Source organism: Alligator sinensis, unplaced genomic scaffold, assembly GCF_000455745.1.
Source record: "Alligator sinensis unplaced genomic scaffold, ASM45574v1 scaffold223_1, whole genome shotgun sequence".
NCBI lineage: Eukaryota > Metazoa > Chordata > Crocodylia > Alligatoridae > Alligator > Alligator sinensis.
Genome location: NW_005841936.1, coordinates 2,051,494 through 2,071,279, shown reverse-complemented (window position 1 = coordinate 2,071,279; position 19,786 = coordinate 2,051,494). Strand labels below are relative to the sequence as shown.

General features: G+C 44.1%; 1 protein-coding gene across 1 annotated transcript in view; it reads right to left on the bottom strand.

Moving 5' to 3' along the window:
- The window catches only part of SPATA9 (spermatogenesis associated 9), a 39,964-nt gene extending 33,451 nt beyond the window's left edge, over positions 1 to 6,513 (bottom strand). Inside the window, exons 1-2 of the mRNA XM_006019712.3 lie at positions 6,363 to 6,513; positions 1,251 to 1,331 (exon numbers count right to left, since the gene is read on the bottom strand). Of these exons, the coding sequence (XP_006019774.2) occupies positions 1,251 to 1,331; positions 6,363 to 6,388 (107 nt within the window). The 5' untranslated portion in view covers positions 6,389 to 6,513. The remainder of the gene's footprint in view (positions 1 to 1,250; positions 1,332 to 6,362) is intronic.
- Positions 6,514 to 19,786: the final 13,273 nt, after the last annotated feature.

Here is a 19,786-nt window from a genome sequence, read left to right as displayed (position 1 = left end):
GTATCCCCGTTTCTTCCCTGCCTCTCCGGGGGAGGGGAGGGTGAGCTGCTGGTGGGTGGAGCAGCCCCTGGGCTGCAGGGGGGTTGGTGGGGGGGACTGGTACTTCCCTCCGCGACAGCGGTGGCCCCCATCAGGTGGCACCAGCGCAGGCACCCAGCTCAGGCAGTCCCAGAGGGCACTACAGCTGCAGAGGAAAGGACCAGGTCCCCATGCAGCTCATGCAGACAGCCAGGCTCCAGACGAGGAAAAAAGAATATCATGCTGGCCACTTTTTTTTTTCTTTTGATGGAGCCTGCCTTCCTGGGCTGCAATATGCAGTTCTGATTATCTATATTTAAAAAGATGAATTTCAAATGAAATGGGTACAAGGAAGGGCTACTTAGGATGGTCAGAGGAATGGAGGGCAAATTAAAATAACTTGGTTTATGTAGTTTAGCAATTCATAGGTTAAGAAAGGATATGACTACTCCTTATAAATACATTTATGAAATGAGTATCAGGGAGAGAGAAAAAGAACAATATTGGTACAATATCATATAGGTACAAATTGGCTATAACAAATTTAGACTCGAAATTAGAAGGTATTTTCTAACCATAAAGTTGTGGAATAATCTAAAGAATTATTCCAATTTGTGGAACCAGGAAATGCCTACTTGTTCAAGATGGAGCCTGATATGTTAATGTAAGGGCTACATCAGCGCATATGATATGTGGATTTGAGCATTTGGTATTTCCAAGACAAATACTACATCTCTGTTTTAGAAGTATCCAGTAATCCCATGCTTCAGGGCTTCTGCTAGTCACCTGCAAGAGCCAGAAGGAACTTTTTCCCCCCCCATGAGAAAAACATGTGGCTCCTAAGAGGCTTTCCCAAATTCCTCTGAAGCACTGGTCTCTGGTCACATCTAGAAGTGGAAGTTTGGCTGAGGTGTGTTGGTCACTGGCAGGCTGGTCTTGATCATACTTTAGTCAGGGTCAAACTGACAGTCAGATTTGGTGTCAGCAAGGAATTTTTCTCCAGACAGTTATTTGTAAACACAGGCACCAGACTTAGTAGCCCCAGACGCCCTTTCCTATCCTACATTTCTAAAAGTGTAGCTTAAGTTTTAAGGCCTTGGATTAATTTTACAGAACTGACATTAAGAAACAGCTTCTGACTTGACAACTGAACAAATCTGATCCGGTACCTGTAAGTATGAAAGTGCACAATGCCCTCTTTTTAAACATTTTTATTACATCATTTCTCATACCTGTACTGTTTGTCATCCAGTAGGGGCTTCTGAGCAGCCAGGTATCTCCTGACAGAATCCTCCAATCTTGGAACAGGCAACCTAGAAGAACAGAATTATAAATAAAAAGCAATTTAACAGTAAAATCAAAATAAAGTAAATATATCAGTAACAGAGGAAACAACAGAGGACACCATCCAGGTTTAGGGAGGGGTGCAGCGGGCTGCCCAGCTGCAACCTGGCTCTGGAGGGGAAGGGGATACGGCTAGCCCTGAGGGCAGCGGGGGTGGTTAGGAGAGGGGCTATGACTCAGCCCTGTGGGGAGTGGGGGCATGGGGATGGGAGGGTAGAGAAGGAATGTAATCTGGCCCCAACACAGCCCTGTGCAGGGACAGGGTTATGGCATGGCTTGGCCCCAATCTAGATGTAAGCAAGGTGGAGGTGGGGTGTGTGGAGGAGCATGGCCCAGCTGTGATTAGTGGTGCAGGGCTTGGGAATCTGGCAGGGGGAGGGTGACCATTGCTTTCCCAATGCCAGTTTCCAACCCGTGTGCCACATCTGGCCAGTGGACCAAAGGTTGAACACCCTTGGATTATGCTATCTGACTAATAAAAGCTTCTGCTATGAGAGGTGGTGGCCTTCAGGAGCAAGGGAATAGCAAGGAAAGAGGAATGATGAAGGCAAAGATGCTTAACTGCAGGGTAAGAAAGAGGAAGCAGCAGTCTATTTAAGGTATAAATTCAGGAGTTGGATTTTTCTAACCATTTATGCAAATACAAAAAATATTTTTAATTGCTAAAACTATAATTTCATTCTGTGACTATAGATTTATGCAGAGAGAATTATTTTACTATGTTTCTCCTTGTGGTCCTGAAAAAGTACTTACATAAAAAGCCAAAGCTAAAATATTTTAAACAGGAACCCTCTATTCTTGATAAAGGCATTACAATTTAAAAACTGTTACACAAACCATGACATTGGTATTTGATTACACCGATTTCATTTTGTTAAGTATGAACTACCTAGTTGATTTTTTTTTTTTAATTACCTAGGTACAATCCCTGATTTCTAGGAATAATTTTCTGAAACACGCATTAATCTGCCTCCAAGAAATGGAGTAACTTAGCCATTATATTGATGTGATTTCATGATTGGCACCTGTTTGAGACCTTGAAACTTTAAATATTATTGGGCATATCCTGCTGGGGCTTGTGGGCAATTCATGGAGTGTTTCTGCAAAGAAAATGTGCAATGCATCTCTGGGGGTTTTTGCCACAGATGTTTGCACTGGCTCAGTGGATCCAAAGTGATCATAAAAGGTCAAGAATGCTGCTAGTATTTCCAGCACCAGATTAAAATAGTCAAGGTCTTCAAGCATACTATTCATGCAGCCACTCCAACAGTTTGGCCACACCATCATGCAACAACATCACCCCTTCACCTTGTATTAAGTGAGGGAGTCACCTATACAAGACACATCTGGACTGGTCACCAATCTCTCCTATTACAGCAGGCTCAGTCCCAATCACTCTATACTTTCATTTCATGTTTCACACAGGTTAGGATCTATCCTGGAGTACTAAGCCTATGCTTACACTCATATGTCCATATACAAATGTCAAATCCAACAGCAGTTCAGCAACCATTATGTGCTACTACTAAGGGACAGCCTCTAGTCTACACACAAATTTCTTTGTAAGGTAGTTGTTAGCAAGTGCCCCTCAAAGCTGAACATTTCACAGTTCACATCCCCACTAAATGAGGCAGTTTCTATAATTCAGTCTCTTCAAAGGAAGGTAGAATACCTGCTATTCATGCAGGCATCTCTCAAGTGGTTACACACAGTTCCTGTTTTTCAAAAATGTTATTTCTAATTATGAAGGGCAAAGTGGAAATGTGTTTTAAGCTGAGCCTGTTACCATCACATCTCCAAGAACCAGGGCACTGGCTATGATCCTACTGTGCCTATTCCTTGCAAGGTACATTACTGGTCAATAGCTGGGTTTTTTTAATTGGGGAAATAATTAAGCAACTAGCACAAACAGGTTGGATGTGACTTAAATCAATTTGATTTAAATCACTGGTCAGGAAGCCTCAATTAAGTCATTATTTTCTACAAAAGCGGATTCTTGTTGTTTGATATCCTTTATTCATTTATCTTCTTTACATTTTGGACTTCTAGAGAAAGGCAAGGGCTTGACTGTGCGTACACAAACTTGCAGAGACAAGAGGGCTGATAGGTAAGTAATCGCTCAGGTCTCTTATCTTTCATCTCCACATACTGCTGTTAACAAGGATGTTATCTCTGGAGACAACAAACTCTCCCTTATGCCTGAAGAAGGGTGTTTGTGCTTAAAAGCTTGCAAAGAACAATTTTTTCAACTATTTTGTTGGTCTAATAAAAGATATCACATTTACCCAAACAACCTTGTCTGCCTACACTGGCGACCCCCGGAATTTGGCAGTGACCTTCAAGTGGCCGCCATGCCCCCCCAGCCTCCAGGAGCACGCGGAATTCATGTCTGCTTATGATCTCTGGAGCTACAAATCCACAGTTCGAGAACTGAAACTAGACATCACAGAGATGCTTCATGGGATCTTCTAGACCAGGGGTGGCCAACCTCTGGCTCTGGAGCCACATGTAGCTCTTCGCACAAGCACATGGTGACAAGCTTTGGTTGGTCACTCCTGTTCTAGACTGAGCACTGAGTCCCATTGGGCAGAGTGTTTTTTTTTAATCTTTACTACTCTATAGAGGTGTCTCTGGGAACCCTATAAGGCTGGGCCCTTATAGGGTCCATGGCCTGCTGTGACCTATTTAGAAATCTTCTAGAAAGGTTACATGAATATATTGTCTCAAACAGTATATAATTAGAAGTTATAATCCCTATTTCATGATGATATCTTTGAGGTTTAACACATCTTAAATTAAGACTATCTTTATATAAGTTTTTTAAAACATCTTAACAAAAAAATAAATAAACGATTACATTTAAAAAAAATCTTTTTTTTTTTATTTTTAAATTGTTGATTTTTATTTTATCCACCCTGAGCACAAATAACTAAACTGGGTATGAGGAGCCCTTAAGTTACTGATTATGGGTTGACATAAAGAGTAACTGAAACATTGCTCACAGACAAATTCATCAGGGACCTAAGATTTTAGCAGTTTCTAATAAAGCTCTGACTTGTGGACGGCATCTCTATGAGGCCAGGGAGACCTACACTTTCTCCTGCTTATCGGGCTAGGCAGTGGTTCTCAAACTTTTTAGACAACAGGTGCCTCTGGGGAAAAAAGCACTAGGTTTTCACTTGCTTTTTTAACTACAGGAAAATACAAGAGCAGTTCTGTTTTGTTCTCAAAAGCCCACAAAAAGGAAGAATGTTTTTAACACTATGGACTTCTATTGGAAATCCCTGTTTATCACGTGACTCATATTTGCACATCTAACTGTGCTAATATTGCATGGCACCCTACAGCAACCTTGACAATTCCCTACTAAGATAAATGAGGCAGTACCTATAACTCAGAACTTGGTCTGTTCTCAAAGTAAGGTAGAATACCTGCTATTCAGGACAGGCATCTCTCAAGTGGTTACACACAGTTCCTGTTTGCAAAAACATTCTTAATTATGAAGGCTAAGGGGGGAAAAGTTGTTTAAGTTGAGACTTTTGCCCCTGCCACACATTATATATATTACGCAATTAACTGGTAAATCATGCAATGAATTTAGACTAGCCACATATGCAGAGTAAGACTGGCTAAATGCGCAAAGTAATTCTTATGCAATTAGCTGGTTAAGCATGCAAGAAATTCAGAATAGCCACAGGTTGAAAGACCAGCCTCATGTACAAAGCAATCACCATGCAATTAACTGCTGAATTGTGCAATAAATTTAGAATGGCCAGATGTGCAAAGTAAGACCAGACTCGCATACAAAGTAATTACCACAGTTAACTAGTGAATCCCACAATAAATTAGACCAGGGCCACACATGCAAAGTAAACCACTTCACCATCAAAACATCTATCCAGCTACAAAAAGGGCCAATCAGCTACAAACAACTCTACAAGTGGTTTCTATCCAGCTTGAATGTGAATGTGTGGCAGGGCCCCCTGTAACTACCACCATGCCTCCAAGAACCAGGGTGCTGGCTATGGGCTCGCTGTGCCCATCCCTTGCAGGGTACATTACTAGTCAGGAGAAGGGTGGCACCCTGGTTGAGAATCACTGGACTAGGGCATTGCTTGGGGCAAGGACAATGCTGATGCTGTCATTTCGGGGTTTCAGAACAAATCCTGACATCTTCCACTGTTTTGTTTTTTGGGGATGGTTTGTTTTTTTTTTTTTGCAAATTTGATTTTTCAACAGCAGTTTCAGCGGCAGGGAAACACCAGCTCACACCTGGCCCGATTTGCACCCACTGGACGGAGCTGCAGCAGAGACCACAAAGGAGCATGCAAAACAGCCCTTCCCATGTACACAGATCCAAAACCAGGTGAGCCTAGTTTGTTTGTTAACAGGTCTTGGGCCCTGTGGCACCAACCACACCAGGGGTGCTCAATTTCCAGGCTGCACTTGGGCCAAACGTGTTGTGCAGAGCCATTGCATCTGGCCCACCTGCAGCACTCCCCATGGGCTGGGAAATTTGGTGGTGGGGGAAGCAGTGACCACCCTCCCCCACTACTACCAAGTCCCCCAGCACAGCTGCATTGCCAAATCTTAGATATGAAATTATTGTATTGGAAGCTCAGAACTATCATATTTGCTTGAAAAACTATGCAAATAAGTCTTATTTACTTTATATTGTTCACTGTAAACTGCCAGTGAGTGAGACCCAGGTCAAAGTTGAAGCATTTCTTTACTTGGAGGCAAGCAGCCATCAGGAAGTGCTGGCAGCAAACCCACAGGTCTGTTAAGACTCCCTGGGAGTGACCTGCATGTGCTGCATTAATGACCTGCCTGAAAATTATCGTACATTTTGAACACTTGTACTGTTATTGATAGTACAAGGGTTAAATTATTGTACAGATAGGATCATTATGGCACAGCTAGCAACACTGCAGCATAGCCGCCCCTGCCCCCGCGAGGCTGAATGGGGCCGGGGCAGGCCCGGGCAACGATGGCCGCACCTGGGCAGGCTGGGCTGGAAATGCATGGTGGGGATGGTGCTCCGGTGCACGAAGCGGTGGTCCGTGTCCAGCTCGGAGACGATACCCTCGGTCAGCCCCACGGTCCGCCAGTACCGGCGCCGCCCCGCGGGGCCCGCCCGCCCGCCGCACAGCGGCCCCGGCCCTGTCGAGACGAGGAACCGGCGGCCAGTAAAGCAAGCTGCTCCTACGCCTGCGCAGTGTAACCACGTGACTGCCTTCCGCCAATAAGCGAGGGAAAAGGCAGGTGGTGGGCGCGTGTGCGCCGGCGCCTGCGCACAAGGGACTTGGAGGTTTAGGCGGGCGGTTTTCCCGCGTGGCGTGTGTATGCTGCTTGTTGCTTTTGGAGATGGGCGTGCTGTAGGGGCCATAGGCTGAGCTGCTGGCAGGGAGGCTGACGAGTATAGCCGGCTTTGCAGGGGCTGCCCTTGAGAAATTTGGAGGCTGATTCTCCTTTCGTAGTTCCCTGTCCTGCTTATGGCACATAGAAACCCAGGGGTTGTTGGATGGCTGATGTCTTTCACCTTAGTGGTGGCTGTGTTTGAACTGTGCTCTGCGGGCAATCATTACAGCTTTTCAGGATGAAGGTACTTTACATGGAAGCACAAGAGCTGATTATCTTATAATTTAGCCCTTAGGTGGTAGTACCCAGTGCCACTTTACCCATCTCTGGATAACAAAATCGCCTATCTCTTTTGCTGTGGTTGCTCTCTAAAACCCCTCACTAAGAGAATTATGCTTTGTGGCCTTGTATACTAACGCACTCTGTTCTTTATTAATCAGAAGTGAGAGAAACACCAGATCTGACTCGGTTTTGATTAGTTTTACACTGACACAGCTTCTCCAAGATGAAGAGCAGTTCCTGATTTGCACAGCTTGAAGCATATGTGGTTGTTTCAGCCCTTTGTTTGAATACATTGCAGTGTTTTTAGTGCTGCAGCATTTAAAATATTGGCACAAAGTTTGTCACTGCTCATCCCTTGTATAATGATGCATCCTGTGGCTGAAGAGCATTCTTGGTGAGAAACTCAATACAAGTAAGCCTTCTGCAATTCCTTTAAGGAACAAAAATATTTTCACTGATGATAATAAATACTGCTGTCATCTGCAATGTTTTCCTCATTCCTGCCTTTTTTCTAAAACATTTGGGAAAGCCTTTACCTGTCTTGGAACAATATAAATCAATTGTCCACCCAAATTTAGGGCTGTTGCTGGGGGATCTCATTGCTAAAGAATGCTGGAAAGCCTAACCAATACAACTGTCAGCAGTTTAAATTCAAGCACTTAATCACTTATTAACCAGTTGAACTGTCAGCTGTTTTGAGTTCACAATCGCACACTAACCAAAGTGCAGTAGGTTCCCTCTTTGCTTTTAAAATGAAGTGTTCTTAAAGTGAGATATGGGAGGTCACTGGTAGGACCAGTACCTCCATTAAACTGAAGCCCACAATCTTGACTCAGCTAGTCTTCCTTCATTTTCATGGAAAACTGTTTTTCTTCTTTGTCACTATTAAGAAAGTCTCATTTGTCTGTCAGATTTCCGTAAGAATCATTAGAAACATGCAGACAATTTGATGGTGTTCTATATCTAAAATGTCTGTGATATCAAATATGCTATTGTTTTCTTCTTGCTAAAATCTGGCTCAAATTTACAGTTCTGGCAGAGGTAATGATAAATGCCTGCTGGTTGCACTATTCACTCTTTTTGGGAAACTCAATTTATATAGCTGCAAAATAGTAGCAGAGTGATCCATTTTATAGTTCTGTTCTTTCAGTTAAATAAGCTGGTTTGTTGTTTTCACTTCCAGTGCTAGACTGAATAGCATGACATGGTTGCATCAGCTGTAAAGATGCCAAAAAAATTGTTTTTTCAGCTTAAGATGGTTACCATGGAGCAGGTAATCTATTGTAATTTCTTGATTTGAGATGTACTACTTAGCACACAGTCTCAGCAATGCAGAATAATTAAAGTCCAGAATGTATCTATGAAGATAAAATGACAGTTTCCTTTCTAATCACATCATAAAACTTTTGAAAATTAAAATTTATTTTTATTTGTGCTACTGGACTTCTATTTAAATAGTATGAAACCTACCAGGAAGCTGCTCTGAATGCTATTAGAATATAATGGGTTAAAGCTTTAAATTTTATATAAAGGTTCTGTGTTTTTAGCATTAACATTTTAATACTTTAAGGAATAAAGGACTTACTGTGCTTTCTGTACTTACAGGTTGGTGATGGTAGGTTGGAGTTTTCCATTTAAAAGTTAGTATATATTTATCATGCATATTTTCCTAAAATCAGTGTAATGTATATATTGGTAGATGCAATAACTTTGAAAATGTTATTTTAGTAAAATGTAATGCATCACATCCTCTCCATGACAATATAGAAAACAATAGTTTCGTACAGACAAGAGGATTATTCTCTACAATATAATACGAACAACTCTGTAGAGAATAATCCTACATTAACTGAGGTATGTACTACAGCTAGTCATTTTTCATCTCTAGTTTATAGTTATGTAACATGTCTCGCTTCCTATAATAGTTACTAATTTGCCATCAATAGGAGAGTACATTTAGTTATGTAAAATTAAGTCTTCTGTGTATGGTGCTTATAATCAAGTTTCAGGGACTGAAATGAGCGGCTATCAGATTACTTCAAGGAATATAGCACATTTCTATTATTTCTACTCTGAGCTTCCAATAATGAAAATACCTTTATTCATAATTCAGAATCTTTACAAATCATTCTGGACTTGTTTGACTATTCAGTCAGTCAGTACCAACAAGCTTGTTTTCCCTTTAAAAAGTTCTTTACAGTGCTTGTGCAATTCTATGGCTGGGTCTTTCTCTATGTGGAGTTATTCCTTAGGACCACCAGCCCACTACAGGACATTTTTAACCCCAAGGGGTACTATAGCATCTGCCTAGCCTACACACAGCAGAGTACAACACATTTAGGCCCCACAATAGGGGGGGAGGGGAGAGGCACCAAACAGCAAAAGGAGAAAGGCTGTTAAAAAGTATCTGGGATAACCTTTGGAGAAATAAGGAAAATTCAGATATAATAAATGGCCAGCAAAGATTAAATTCAGCTTTTGTGTTTTACAAAGTTCAGATTATTGTTTATGTGTATGGCATGGTATTGTGGTGTGTGTGTGTGGGGGTGATTTTTTTTTTTTTTTTTTTTTTTTTTTTTTTAATTGGAAGCCTTGAGCAGTGTTGTGGGCTGTCCTGCATTTCCATGTTAATAAGAAAAGGTCATATGCATTCTAGGACGAGAAGATAATTTATCATCCTACAGGCAGCTGGATGGTATCTGTAAAATGAGCAAAGGTCAGTCTTTGACAGAATCTGATGACAAAGCAGGTTCAGACTTCTGACTGGGGAACAGCTAACTCTCTTACTATGCTGAAGGCTCAGTGCATGAGAAGTATTTAGATAGCCTGGCAGAAATTTAGAAGTAAACCACTAGTGGTTTGCTGAGTGCATCATGGAGTTAAGCTTCTTACCATTCCTGAATAAGTGGGAGTGAAAGAGACTGCTTTGGCTTTCCTGGTGCAGATATACAGGCTGAAACTTCTGCTTATGAACAAAAGTTAGTACCCTTAGCTCAAAGACAGGCAGCATGGATACTGTGCTGTGTCCCCTGCATTCAACTACGGTCAAATTCAGCAAACAAAGCTCAGTAACTCAGGTTTTGTCTGAAGAAGGTGAATGTCACCTTAAACGAGAGTTTCTTTAAAATGGGGTGTCAAAGTCACCCAGCCCCATGGGCCAGATAAAAGTTGCTTAGCTAGTCTGATGGGTGGACCAAGATCAGCCCCCCTGTGCAGTGCTCAGGGTGCTGGGTCCAGCCTGTGTGCCACATATTGCCTGGGGACTCTCTGTGCATGAAGCCCATGGAGCCAGCATTGGGTGTGTGGGCTGGATCTGGCTCTGCAGGCAGCTCGTGTTTGGTCCAGGGTGCCACATGCAGCCTCAGTGCTGCATGTAGTGCTGGGTCCAGCTTGCATGCTGGGGCTGGGGCCAGTGTGTAGGGTCAGTCCAGCAACCTACAGGCGGGATGTTTGATATCCCTGATTTAAAATGTATGCAGATAAGTCTGTTATATTAATAAAGTATAACTATTTAATTTATTTCAACGGCTAAGAAAATTAAGGGATCATAAGCAAATGTTTGTAAAAACCTAAACAGCTAAGAGACAGCAGTGCTGTTTACAAAACAAAAATTCCAGTGAGCTTCATGAAAATTAGCTGGATATCCCCTCCTTGTAGAAAGCTGATGGAGAGGATTGGAGAGAGAAATACAGCAAATGCCATTACAGATTTCCAGTGATGCTGTTTCAATGAGTATTGGATTTACTATTCCCAGAAGAAACTACTGCGCTGTTTCCAGTCAATGTATTCCCAAAGACTTTCAGGGCCATCTGTGTAGATGGATTAGGTCTTCACAGAAGCATATCTTCTTGGCAGCTTGCCCCAGATCTTGGCAGCGTTGTTTCATTGGAGTGGTGCCATAAGGGAGTTCCCCAGCTGTGCTGGTACTACAGAAGTCATGAAAAGGGTGCTCCACTGAGTAATAGCTGTCATGGAAAACATAATGTTACATATTAACTTTTGCTTGTTATTACCAGGGATCCTGATTTTCTCCAATTAAAAAAAATCCCTAATTTTCAGTTAAAAAATAAGTCACCCCAAATCTATATTTTTTCCATGACTAAAATGAAACACCACTATATATAAATCTATATATTTGCAGTGTTTAATTTAAATCATGGAAAAATGTAGATTTGGAATGACTTTTTTTAACTGAAAATTGGGGATTTTCTTAAATCAGAGAAAACCAGGATCCCTGGTTATTACCGCTGCACATGGGGTTGCTTAGACAAAAGTTTCCTCTGGCTCTCCCATTCCAGCTCTTTCCTATTCTCTGAGCCTCACCTTTTCTATGAGGAGGAAGATATCTATGTAGCCCATTCCAAGTTAGACTTCCGGTAAGTTGCCCTATAGTGATCACCAGGTTAACATTCACGTATGCCTGTGTTTAAAGAAGAATTAAAAAGCAAGTTTTATATGTGGGACAGCAAGCAAGCTTTGCAAACCTCTGGTCTGGCTCTAACTGACATAGGTAGCTGCTCCCTAAGGAACTATCTTCCATTTCCCGACTCTCTTTTACAAATAACTATGGTAACCCTTTTTGTCAGGCTCTGGTGGCAGTCTTAAGGGCCTAGTTCAAATTTGGGGGGTTTCAGCTTGAGTCCCCACCCAGCCACCTGGGAAAACCTACCCTACTGTGAATCCTAAAAGAACAATTTCCCGTCACAAGCAATTTGGACAAATAGAATTGTTTATTAAATGTGAAAAAAATCCTTATTTGATCCTGCTTTCAACTATTAAAATCTCCAACTATTATAACCCCAAAACAGCAAATGCCTGAAATGCCGAACACCCCAAAAGATTGCATATATTAAGCACTTTAAAGTATTCAACAAATAAATATGTACGTTAAAATATCAACTCTCTGGCCTGTTGGGCCACAGTTTTGAGTGTTAACTTCCCCACCCCGTCCCGGGAGTCGCAACCTTGCTCGGTCTTGCTGGGCCCAAGAGAGGTTCCTTTCCAGGTCATCAGGGACGATTTTGTCACCACCTGTCGCATCTCATAGAATCATAGAAAATTAGGGTTGCAAGGGACCTCAGGAGGTCACCTAGTCCACCCCCTTGCTTAAAGCAGGACCATCCCCAACTAGATCATTCCAGCCAAAACGATCTCTTAAGCTCGCTGCCTCTTGCCTCTTGGGGTTGCTGCTTGGAGATGCCACTGCCGCTTAGAGAGCGCTGCTCAGGATTGCCATTACTGTGCTGTGATTGCTGCTCAGAGTTGCTGCTATGGTGTGTTGCTGGGTCTCTTCTGCCTCTTGGGGTCATCATGTCACGCTGTTTGAGACCATGGGTGACTGGTGCCTCTTGAGTCTGGGGGGGCACCCACAGAAGTCGGCAGCACCAGGGATGGGGCTGGCGAGCAACCGCAGAAGCTGCCAGCGGGGATGGAGCTGGCTAGCACCCACAGAAGCCACCGCCAGCAGGGATGGCCCTGTCAGGGAAGGCATGTGCCCTGCCTACCAGTCACCTATGTTTGAAATCACTGCTATACAGAGTGGCTGCTGCTGCTGCTGCCTGGGGAGAGCTGCTCTGCTACCTATAGGGATTGCTGATTGGGGTCACAAAATTGTCATATTGAATGAAATAGTTTGAATGTTTGTAAAGGTTGCCCATTAGCCAGTTTCAGGAAGAAGATAGGATTTATCTCCTTATCTAGCTCATTGTTTTGAGGCTACGTGCAAAATGTCTTGACTTCACTTAAAGCCTTAATGGTAAAAAGAAAAGAGTATTTACAGTGATATGGAAGTCTCCCCAAGAATAATTTTAAAATGCTCAACAAAGGTAATTTCTGTTGAGTAAGATCTGAGCCCAAATTTGGGGTTATGATAAGTTGAGTAGGAGGAGCCCCACTGACGGCAGCTCACTCAATAAAAACCTGTAATTTACTGTCCCAATTTGGAGGTGACTTCACTTGCAGAACAACAAAGGAAGAATCGCAAGTGTAAACTCGGATTAGATTGATCACCTAATCCAACCTCTCCGTGAACACGAATCTCTTAGTTCACGCTGAAGCCGCGGAGCACCTGAAAGGGACTGAAGGAAGGGGACGTAGTCCTATCACTGCTGAGCCCAGCTCATTGAATCGTATTGCTGAGGCCAGCCTATTGAACCGTACTACTGAGGCAAGCCCATTGAACCGTACTACTGAGGAATGAAACCATATTTTGGTATTTGGCTTCTCGGAATTCTAGGATTGTAAGTATATTATGAAAAATAATAGTATTGATTCAAATTTAACTTTTAGTTGTAATTGTAGTTGTTTTTGTAACACTAATTCTTATAGCATTGTTTGGGAAGGAAGTGCATTCGGAGCATTGTTTCTGATATATGTAATTATTGTGTTTTTAATGTTTGTGGTGTTTCTTAAAGCTAAGCAGTGTTATATACGTAGCAAAGAGTTTTAAAATAAAATTGTGTTGTATAAATTAAGTGTGTAATCATTGTGAAATCGTGCAATCAGCTAACTACTCCCCCAGCCAGTGCATCAAAACGAATCAGTAAATTGTGTGGGATTTTCTCTATTCCATAACCCACTAGAGACAAAAATCACTGCTGTCACTTGCAGCTTGCTGCTTCCAGGGGTACTGTGGGGGGTCTGCTGCAGAAGGTCAGTGGTGTGTGTGCTCCCTCTGGGATTTCAGCTCTGAGAATCACTGGTGAGATGACTTCAGCTGTTATTTACTAGTGAGGATTAACCAGCTGCAGCGAGGACAACCATAAAGGATGATGCTGGTTGGGAGTCTCCCTGGGTTCTCCAGTCACAGCCCTGAAGCTTTTCTTCCTTGGTCCTGCAGGGGCCCTACCACTCCCATCGCCATCCCTTCTGTTTCACCCCCACAACTGTCAGGGAACTTTTTGACTGTGCCAGACCTAGCAAAGGTATGCAAAGTCACAGTGGAACAGAGCACAGCACATGATTAAACGCACGCACACTTTATATATCCACATACATAGAAAAATATGAAGTAGGGTTACACTACAACATTAATTAACACTAAAATCATTAGCATGCATCTACAGGGAGGGGAGGTAACTAGTACTTTGCTATGGAGTGAGTTTTTACCACTCACTTTCCTATTTTCCCTTTTCTGCTGCTCTTTTAACTGGTCTCTGAGTCTTTAAGAGGTTTTACTTTCTTCTCAACGAAGTATCAGATCCAGTTTTTGATTTGTTTTTAGCAGGAAACTTTTTTTCCAAATCTTGATTTGAGTCCTTATACTGGGATCTGATAGACTTGCACTTTTGGCACTCTGTTTTTGCACATAGCAGAAAGGGATCCAGGATTTTACAAAAGGAGTCCAGGAGTGGCTTCACTCCCTGCTCCCAGCCTCCTTCCCCCATCCCCCACTTCAATAAAACCCCACCAGGGGAGCAGCAGCCAGGAACTTTTTTAAGTCCTGAAGAAAGTAAGAATTCCCTCCTCTTCTCCTTTGTGCTCAGAAGCGTGTCCCTTCCCCTCCCTGCCTTCTGTTCCTGGTGTCCCCGTTGTCCTGGGGGTGAGGAGAGCCAACTGGGCTGTGTGGGGGGCTGGGCTCAGCCTGGAACAGCAGCAGCAGGCAAGTGCAGGACACTCCCTCCCTGCCTGCTTCCTCTGGGTGGTGTTCCCTGCCAGCCTGGGAGCAGGTATGGGAAGGGGGAGCCCGTTTACTTGCCACTGCTATCATGGGCTGAACCCAGGCCCTACAAATCCCAGCTGGAGTAGGGCAGGAGCTTCTCTCCCCCAAGGACAGCAGCAGGCGACAGATGAGGATTGGAAGGGAAGGGGATTGAGAGTGGAGGGGATGTGGCTCTGAGCATGGAGAAGGGATGGGGGATTCTTCCCTTATTTTGGGAATTAAGCCCTTGCGTGCTGCGCCTGATGTGTGCTCGGAAATGGGAGTGTGGTTGTGCCATTGCACCTCTGCTGGATCCCCCTCAGTGCATAACACAAAGTTCATCAACTACAGATTGCTGAAGCAGATTTCCTCTTTCTGCATGACAGGATTTGTATTTGTGTCTGTAAATACATTTCTTCCTGTAAGGATAGAGTTGTAGAACAATTGGTTTCTTCCAAAGAAAATGATCCAGATCTGGGCCATGACAACCAACAGTTGGATCATCAGGAGGCATGAATGTTGTCTTCTTGCACTGCAAGCACACAGTTAACTAGATTCAGCTTCTTACAAACTGCCAGTCCCAAAATTAGTGTCACCTCCCTAAATACCACAACAAATGGGCATTTGTATACTCTATTTTTATATCAGATGCTAGCGATGCATCTCCTTTTCACTGGTATATTTGTTCCTGAATAACCAGTTATTTTAATCTTTGCTGGATTCATTTTTGGACTTGCTTTCTGTATCCATTCTCTGGTGAAATCTTAACCTGATCTCAGCGTCCAATTTAAATTAAACCATCGTTACTTCCACTGGCCACTGCCTCTCATTGATTTTGCTTGATTCATCATGTCTATATAAAATTCTTCCAGTGTATTCTCCACTGCGTACTTGAGGCTGTGTGTTTGGGGATTGCATCAGGCAAAGTAGTTCCTCTTGTTACAGTTAAAACAGCTTTCTAAATTCAGCACAACGTTTGCAGGAACGTTGCCTTCTACGCTTAGTATATGTCTGCTTATAAGCTCTCTCTCTCTTAGCATAATCCTTGCCAATGAAAAATCCTTTCCCTGTGAGGTGGCATTTTTTGGCTATATTTTTGAGGCCTAGTGCCTGAACAACCCTTTTTGGTGCACACAGCTCTGCAGCCTGGGCCTTCACAGTTTCTGCTCTCTTGCACATTTGGATAGTCTTTTCTAGTGACAAATCTCCCTAATACAATAGCCTTTTTTATAATGTAGTGTTTGTGATGCTACAAATAATCCTGTCTCTAATAAGAGATTCTGTCAAGTTCCCAAAAGCACAGTTCTTACTCAGGCTCTTTAGATCAGTAACATGCTGGTCTATCCTTTCTCCTGTGGTTTATTTGCACATTAAACATCTGTGTCTTTCCAGAGTCTCATTCTTTTTTGGCATGCAATATTCCCCAATTTTGGACAGGATTTTACTTAATTTCATATCTTTTTTGAAGGCAAAAGTGTTACCAGGTCTTCCTTCTCCACAGCATGCAAGATAGATGAATTCACTGTGTCTTTTTTTCTCTTCAGGCCCTGTGGCTGCTAGGTAGTACTGAACGTGCTCCAGTTCTCTGCTAATATTGCCCAATATCAGAAGAGCAGGTGGATGTTGCAAAACTTCCATAACTAGCTGTCCTTTTACTTAATGTGTGGGTAGATCATTTATGGTGGCCCTTGTCCTTTCACGCGGCTACGTTGCTTCACTTATTTTCAGTATTCAACTTTTTTTCAGTTTGAATCTCAACTCTTTAAAGTTCTTTCTCATTTGCCACTTCTGTTACCATGTAGTGACCACCAGCTTCAATAAATGCAGACATACATGAATGAGAAAAGCTAAAAAGCAAGTTTTATTAAGCAAGTTCTACAGATCCCCTGTCTGGCTCTAACAACTGGCTCACTAGCTGCTACCTGAAAAGTGCAGACAGAAATGACATTTTTCAAGTGATCTGGTCCTTGAAAGTGCTCCACAGCTGTGACTTTAACACACATGCATGGCTGCAGAGCACTTTTTAAATGGTCGATTGCACAAAAAATTAACCCTGGTTAAATCATGTATTACATTAAGGAGCTCAAAAACAGAGTGCCTGAGGGAATTTGTGTTCCCTCCAGGGTTAATTTTTCATGTGGGGGGCAGGGCTGGGCTGGTGCTCAGTCCCGCACCTGGGCTATCCGGGGAGGAGAGGGAGCTGCTGGCTGTTGAATGGCCAGAGCTGGGGGGAGGGAATGGGGAACAGGGCAACCCTGCCTCATGGCTGGGGCCAAGCCCTCCAGGGAAGGGGGCTCCATCTCCTCCCTCTCAGCTCTAGCCATCCAGCAGCCAGCACAGAGCAACCAGCTGCCAAATGGCCAGAGCCACGGGAGGAGTGTGGAGCAATAGAGCCCCCTTGCTTTGTGGGCCTGACCCGGCTCCCCCCAGTACCCCAGTTGGGATAGCTGTGGGGGCCAAGAAGCAAGGGGGACCTGTTCCCTGCCATTCAGCAGCTGGAAGCTCCCTTGTTGACAGCCCTGGGGGAGGCGCCAAGGCTGGGGAGAAGGGTGGTTTGGCAGCCTCCTGGAAGGCTGCTTGAGCCTGGGCCAGTGCCAGGCTGGCTCCAGCCCCCCTCTCCTGATCCAACAGGCAAACGTCGTTGGGTTGGGGGGTGCTCTGACTCATGGTGCTTTATATAAAGTGCCACGAGTTAGATTGGGGCCCGTTTAATGTCTGTCTGCACCCTGAGAGACCATCTCCCATTTTCCAACTCCCTCAGTCTCCTGTTTTGGAGCCTGTCTAAATTATAACTTCTGTCACTACACACCCGTCTTGGGGGTCTGTTTAATTTACAAGATATACCAGTCTCAGGCCCAGTAACCCTTCTGTGTTCTGGTCTTTTCATACAACTGAGATAGTTTCAGAGTTACTCATCCCTAGAGTTCCTTGTTAATTAATTCATACCGGTGGTTCTCAACCTTTTTAGATTCTGTGTGGGCCGGGAGCAGTCCGAGGCCCTCGGGGGCGCGCGGTGGGCTGTGGCCAGCAGCCCTGGCACGCGGGTCGGGGAATGCAGGCTGGCGGACTAGAATTAGGCACGGACGCTTAGCAGTTGATTAAAGATTATTTTACTTACACCGTAAATGGTCGCGGTGCAGGCAGGAAAACTTGCTTGAGTTGCAGTTACAGGCAGAAAAGAAGAGACGCGGACAAGAGTTCCTTCCACGCGAACCTCTAGCCCAATCCGGTTGAAGGCTCTAAACACGCGAGCCCGTCGTGTCAACCGAAGAAAACAACTCGGAGAAAGAGCTCTGGATACACTCACACGAAGTTTGCTAGGCTCCGTGGAACTTGTGCACAGGGAAGGGGTTCGTCGAGGGATCGTTTGGCGACGGGGAGAGGCCAGAGGTTGATCAGACCCCTGTAGCCTTCTCAAGGTACACGCTGGGTCCGATAGGCTCTGCAATGCTTAGAGATCTTCACTAGACGTGAAGTTATCCTCCTCCTGATAGTTGTGGAGTCCTCCAACTTGGGCAGAAACCGCTCAAGCCTCTTATACGGCTAGCAAGCCAATCGCTAGCCGCCACGTAGGAATAATTTAGAACTGGCCAATAGCGGGACACAAATTTGCATGCGGGTGGCGGGAACTCCTTTGCACCGTGCATTTCTCTTTGCAACTGAGAAATGCACCCTGCAAAGAAAGCTCCTTGTGGCGGGAAATAATTTAGCAGTGCCGAAGCGTGCGCACACAAAATCACACCCTGGGGTTGTGACAGATTCAAGGTACTTCTCAGAAAAAGCCATCTCTTTTCTTTTACCTGATTTCAGATTACAGAAAAAATACTCTGCTTTAGAGTACCATTTCTCAAACCGTGGGTCGCAAGAATACACAAAGGGGTCACAAACAAACCTAAAAAATGGATCAACAAACTTTAAAAAATGGATTCTCCTTTAAAAAGGAGAAAAACGTGGGAAACTGGCTTTTCCCCTGCAGGCTGGCCGAGTTCCAGGCTACATGGGGGCCCCCCCTGTCCCACACACTGAGGGCCTGGGTGCAGCGTGTCAGGAGTGAGGGGCACTGGGTCAGGATGATTACAAATGGGCCTGGTACAAAAAGGTTGAGAAACACTGCTCTAGAGGATATCTAAGTGCAATCAGCCTGGAGTCGAAAAACAAGCTGTTACACAAGCAAAAGGCTGCAACTGGTCTCCTGTGAAGGCTCTTCTCATCTGGACTGCCTTTCTCCAGCAGTGCCAGGTCTTAAATATGAAATTATCTTATTGGAAGCTCTAAATTACTATCTTTGCTGAAAAACTATTGTACACTGAAAAAAATGGAAACAAGTCTGCAAATAAGTCTTATTTACTTTCTATTGCTCACTGTATCTCCAGTGAGTGAGTGAGAACTGGGTCATCCAAGCTGAAGCATTTCTGTATTTCAAGGCAAGCAGTCATAAAAAGTACAGACAGCAAACCCTCCCTAGCTTGCTCCTTGGGGCCGAATGGCTGGGGGAAGCAGAACTTGGGGGCATCCGAACCCCAAGCTGCTGGGCTTGGGCCTGCACATAGGATGCCCGCCTAAGGTTTTGGGAACATCAGAAGCCCCAGATGGGGGTGGAGGATGTTTGCCTGTAGTAGGGCCACTTACGGTTCTGGACTGGCCCTCGGATTTGGAATTTGTTTTGGCTAATTTGGCTTGGAATATGGAAAATTTAAATAAATAATGAAAAACCCCAGCAAACCTGAAAGACTCCCTGAGTGCCTTGTGTTGTACATAGGCCATATCAGTTACCTGCTCCGAAAATTATTGGGTAGCCAGGTTGTAGCTGTATTGGTCTAGAGGCAACAAGGAACCTGGCCTCATGGTAGAGGTGGTATGTTTTATTAGACCAACTAGATTTTTGCAAATGTTTTTTGCAGTTTTTTTTCCCCCAAAAATCTAGCTGGTCTAATAGAAGATTATCACCTCTACCACGAGTCCTGCCTCAAAAAACCCCCGATCGTCCACTTGGAGCACGTATACTATTACTGATCGTGCATTGTACAAGGGCTGAAACGACCATTCAGAGGGGATAATTACCGCCCACCCGGCAACGCCGCCTTTGTGCCCCCCCCGCGTTGCTGAGGTCCTCTCTAGCCAGTTCACCACTGCTGACTGGCC